We start from the raw sequence: 4,322 nt of genomic DNA on the forward strand, positions 1-4,322 counted from the left end.
TCATCTGTGTTTTCCACCAGCTGGTGGACAGAGAGGGTGGCGTTGTAGGGCTCCACCACCGTGTCTGACACCTTGGGTGAGGGCATGACGCTGAAGGTGTTCATGATGCGGTCTGGGTACTCTTCCCGGATCTTGCTGATGAGCAGCGTGCCCATCCCGGACCCGGTGCCGCCCCCCAGAGAGTGGGTCAGCTGGAAGCCCTGGAGACAGTCACAGCTCTCTGACTCCTTCCTCACCACGTCCAGGACCGAGTCGACCAGCTCGGCTCCCTCTGTGTAGTGGCCCTTGGCCCAGTTATTCCCAGCTCCGCTCTGGCCTGCCAGAGGGAAAGTGAAATCTTAAGTCACTGGTGATTGTATTAAATACCTTACCTCAAACCCCTTAGTATAGATCAGTGAGTCAATGCTCAGATAAGACTATTTCAGATTATCACCAAAATGGCCAAACGTTAAAATATTTGATCATGAATGTATTATAAATAAGGAAGGCCAGGACACCGAGCTCTTAGCAGTTGAAAGGCAAACAATTTTACCCTCTATTAAAGCTAAGCTGGCACACAGTGGATGTTCTTCATGCTTTCCCTCTGGCAGTCACACCTTTCCAGCCTCAGCTGCCCAGTGTAAAATGAGTCCCTCATGCTCTCAGCCACACCAGGCACTCACCAAACACGAAATTGTCTGGTCTGAAGATCTGGCCGAATGGTCCAGACCTAACTGAATCCATCGTGCCTGGCTCCAGATCCACAAGGATGGCCCGCGGAACATATTTGTTACCTGCAAGGAACAAAAGTGACTTAAGACTCTCAGGCAAGGACCTCTGCAAAGAAGGGCTTGGCCCCTGCTGCCGTCATGCAGATGTTCCCCCAAACAAAGGGAGACCCACCATCAGGTTCTCAAAGGGCTCTGTGGACATAAGGAAGCCCAATGAAAAACTGCAGGGAAGGAGCGGAGATCCTCAATTGAATGGTCCACCCTCTCCCAGGGCCACACCCCTGCGGTCCCACGCAAGGAAAGGGGAGAGGGGTAGCAAAACTGAAGGCAGTGGGGGTGGGGCAAGGGCGATTACCAGTGGCTTCATTGTAGTAAACATTGATTCTCTCCAGCTGCAAATCACTGTCTCCATGGTAACTGCCAGTAGGGTCAATCCCATGTTCATCACTGATGACCTCCCAAAACTGAGACAGAAAGGCTGCATTTAGCCATGCACGATCCGCCAGAAGCGCCAAGGCTCACAATGAAATGTCCCCGACTCAGTTCCGACAACCCAACATTTCAGGAGCGTGAAGGTTTAAAGGGCGGCGTGACCCGGGCACACCCGCGGGGCTTGTATTTTGCAGGGTTAGAAAGTCGAAACTGGGCGTTTCCCAGGCGAACAGCTGCTGCTTGCGGCGGGAGGTGGGGGTCGAGGGGGGAAGGACCAGCCAAAGCCGGGCAGTGGCGGAGCTCGGCGCACGGGTCGCAGCCCCAGGCGGCGGCAGGAGGCGAGGGCACAGGGACTGCAGCCCGCGAGGAGCGGGTGGGCGGGGAAAGAGGAACGCGAAGGAGCTAAAGGACCGCGGTTTTAGATTCAAAGCACGTCCTGAGACCGCAAGACAATCGCTCTTCTCCCCTCCCCCGGCGGCTCGACTCCGGTTCAAACGAGTAAAATTAACCCTCCTCACGTCCCAGCCCCTCGCGCGGAACGCCGCGCGCAGCCTCGCGGACACACCCTCGTCTTCTCCAGGCACGCGTGCCTGCCAAGCAGCCAGCGGGGTGACGGGGACTCCAGGTGAGTTACAGCAGAAAAGAGAGGTGCCCCCTCCGTCGGCGAAAGTCGCCTCCGAGCCCACGCCACAGTCGGCGGCACACTTGGCGATCCCCAGGCCTTCCCGGGACCGCGCCAGGGGACCCCGAGGGGCTCTCGGCCCAGGTTCCCGCCCGCATCGACCCCCTCCGCGGCGGCGCGCCCACCTTGGCGCCGATCTGGTTGCCGCACTGGCCCGCCTGGATGTGCACGATCTCACGCATGGTGCCTCGTCAGCGTCCTCCTGGTCCGGCGGCGTCTGGTGGGTCTGTCCGTCCTCCCCTCACACACCCACTGCGGGGTCACCGGGAAGGCGCTCGGGAACCGACGGGCTGAGAGCGCCGGCCCCGCGGGCTCCGGCTTTTATGCAAGGAGGGTGGGGCGGCTGGCGCAGGCCGCGCCCCCAGCCCGAGCCCCCCAGTCCCCTTCGCGCTGGCGCTCTCCAAGCCTGGCTGACGTAATGCTCCGAGCCCTAGGGACCGTCCGGGGGGCTGGACCACCGGCCCGCGGCCAATCAGAGCGGGCGCGCGGACCGGGAGAGGGGTGGGGGCCCCCAGGAGTTGGGTGGGGGTGTGCGCATTGTCTGCGGCTGTGGTGGGGGTCTGGGTATGGGGATATGGGGGAAGGGTGAAGAAAAGGAGGGTGAGAGGGCGGCGAGGAGAGGGCCACCAGCGCGGTCTGAACGGGGTGGGGGCAGAGCTGGCATCTGATGGGAACGATGGAGGACTGGAGCAGGTGGAGAGGCCGTCAGGTGCTCCGGTGCCGGCAGGTGGGAGGGTTGAGGTGGCACAGGCTGCTCCGCCACCTCGAATTGCAGCTCCTACTGGGCCATTGGCCAGAGTCCCTCCAGCCAACCGCCCCTCGTGAGACCACTGTCCTTTTCCTCAACCCCGGAGGCCAGCGACTGCCCAGGCGGCGCTCCGTCTCATAGAGGCCTGGGGGAGGACAGGTGGCCCCAGAAGGAAGTCGTGCGTGACGGCGACCCGGGACACCTGCAGCCCATGAACACCAGCGCGGCCTCCGCCCCCGCCCCAGCGTGGGCCTGCTTTCTCCTTTGTCTGTCTAGGGCTGGTAGCTCCTCTCACTGAGCAGCAGCATCCACGGGTGAAGCGACCTCGGAGCCCCTCAGCCCTGCCCGACCCTCTCCGGGAGTGCACATCGCCCCTGCTGGTACCCACGACTCCTCTGCCCCGAGGGTTGACTTTTGTTCCTCGCGAGTGATGGGGTGGGAGTGGCCGGTAGCGCAGTACTGACCGTCCGGAGGGCAGAAAGAGGGTGGGGTCCCGGGGCGGGGCTGTCGGCGGAACAAAGGGCTCTCAGAAGCGTGGGATACGCTGCGCAACTGAGTATTTAAAATCACACGACAGGCGCCCCCCTCCCGCCCCCGGCCCTCGGATTCGGCTCATCTATTGTCAAGTAAGAGAGTGGGTTCCAAGGGTGACCCACGCCCGAGTAATGAACTTTCTTGTCTTCCATCGCGGAGACCTGGAGGTCCGAGGCTTCGTGCTGCGGTTGAAGGGTGGGGAATACGACTAAAAACTGCAGCCCCGCGCACGCGAGACCTCCCAAGACCCACGCACACTCGCACGAGCGCGTGCACAGACTTGGAGCACCGACCCTCCCTTCAGATCCGCAGTCTCTAGGTACCCAGACAGGAACCGGTCTCTTTGTTACTTTTCGCGCGTGTGTGTGATGTGTGTGTGTGTGTGTGTGTGTGTGTGTGAGAGAGAGAGAGAGAGAGAGGGAGAGAGAGAAGGAGGGAGGGAGGGAGAGAGAGCGAAAGCGAGAGCGAGAGAGAGAGAGAGAGAGAGAGAGAGAGAGAGAGAGAGAGAGAGACTAATCCTGCGTGCGTTTGAGGGCGGGAGGGGATAGGGTGTCAGAAACGTTCACTGCACAACCTGTTCCCCTGCAATTCGCGACTGAAGCGCGCCGCCCCACACTTGCACACTTGGGAAGGGCCGTTGGCGAGGCGACGTGACCTCTTTCATCCCCTGGCGAGAGAGGCCGAATGACCCGGGCTCCCGCGGCGGAGCGGAGCCTGCAGCTGTTGAGCCAGACGCTCCCAGAACTATCAGCAAGCTGTCACCGCCTCCCTTTCCCGCTGTGGGGTGGGGGGTGGGGGACTCAAGCCGATTCCAACGTACAAAGAGAAGTAGCGAGAACAAAAGCCCAGGCGCCCCCAAACATCCAGGGCGCCCAGACTGGAGCCCGCGGGCCGGTATTCCAGACGCGGCCGGCTTGCCTGGGTTAGGGTGGGGTCTGGGGACAGGCAGAGATCAGCGGAGCTTCTGTCCACATGCCCCACTCTCCGGGTTCCAAGGTCTCGCGGCCTGACCTCCGAGTTTCTAATCCAGATCCCTCCAGATGCCGAAACGTCGAGGGCTGGCAATTCCCAAGGTCACACAGCAAGTTAAGGACAGGGCTTGGACTGGAATCGTGTCTTTTGGGCACACAAAACCTCAGGGAAAGTGATCGCATCTCGGCCAAAAGGGCTGTGGCAGGTGTCAGCCTCGAGTGACGGCTCTGGTGGGACCAAGCTG

The 4,322-nt window shown here is 61.3% G+C and overlaps 1 protein-coding gene across 1 annotated transcript in view; it reads right to left on the reverse strand.

Annotated features, from left to right (window-relative positions):
• The window catches only part of LOC105526783 (tubulin beta-1 chain-like), a 57,765-nt gene extending 55,665 nt beyond the window's left edge, over positions 1–2,100 (reverse strand). The window contains exon 1 of the mRNA XM_011962896.1: positions 1,950–2,100. Within this exon, the coding sequence (XP_011818286.1) occupies positions 1,950–2,006 (57 nt within the window). The 5' untranslated portion in view covers positions 2,007–2,100. The remainder of the gene's footprint in view (positions 1–1,949) is intronic.
• Between the last annotated feature and the right edge of the window lie 2,222 nt (positions 2,101–4,322).

Source organism: Colobus angolensis, unplaced genomic scaffold (assembly GCF_000951035.1).
Source record: "Colobus angolensis palliatus isolate OR3802 unplaced genomic scaffold, Cang.pa_1.0 Scaffold6, whole genome shotgun sequence".
NCBI classification, from domain to species: domain Eukaryota; kingdom Metazoa; phylum Chordata; class Mammalia; order Primates; family Cercopithecidae; genus Colobus; species Colobus angolensis.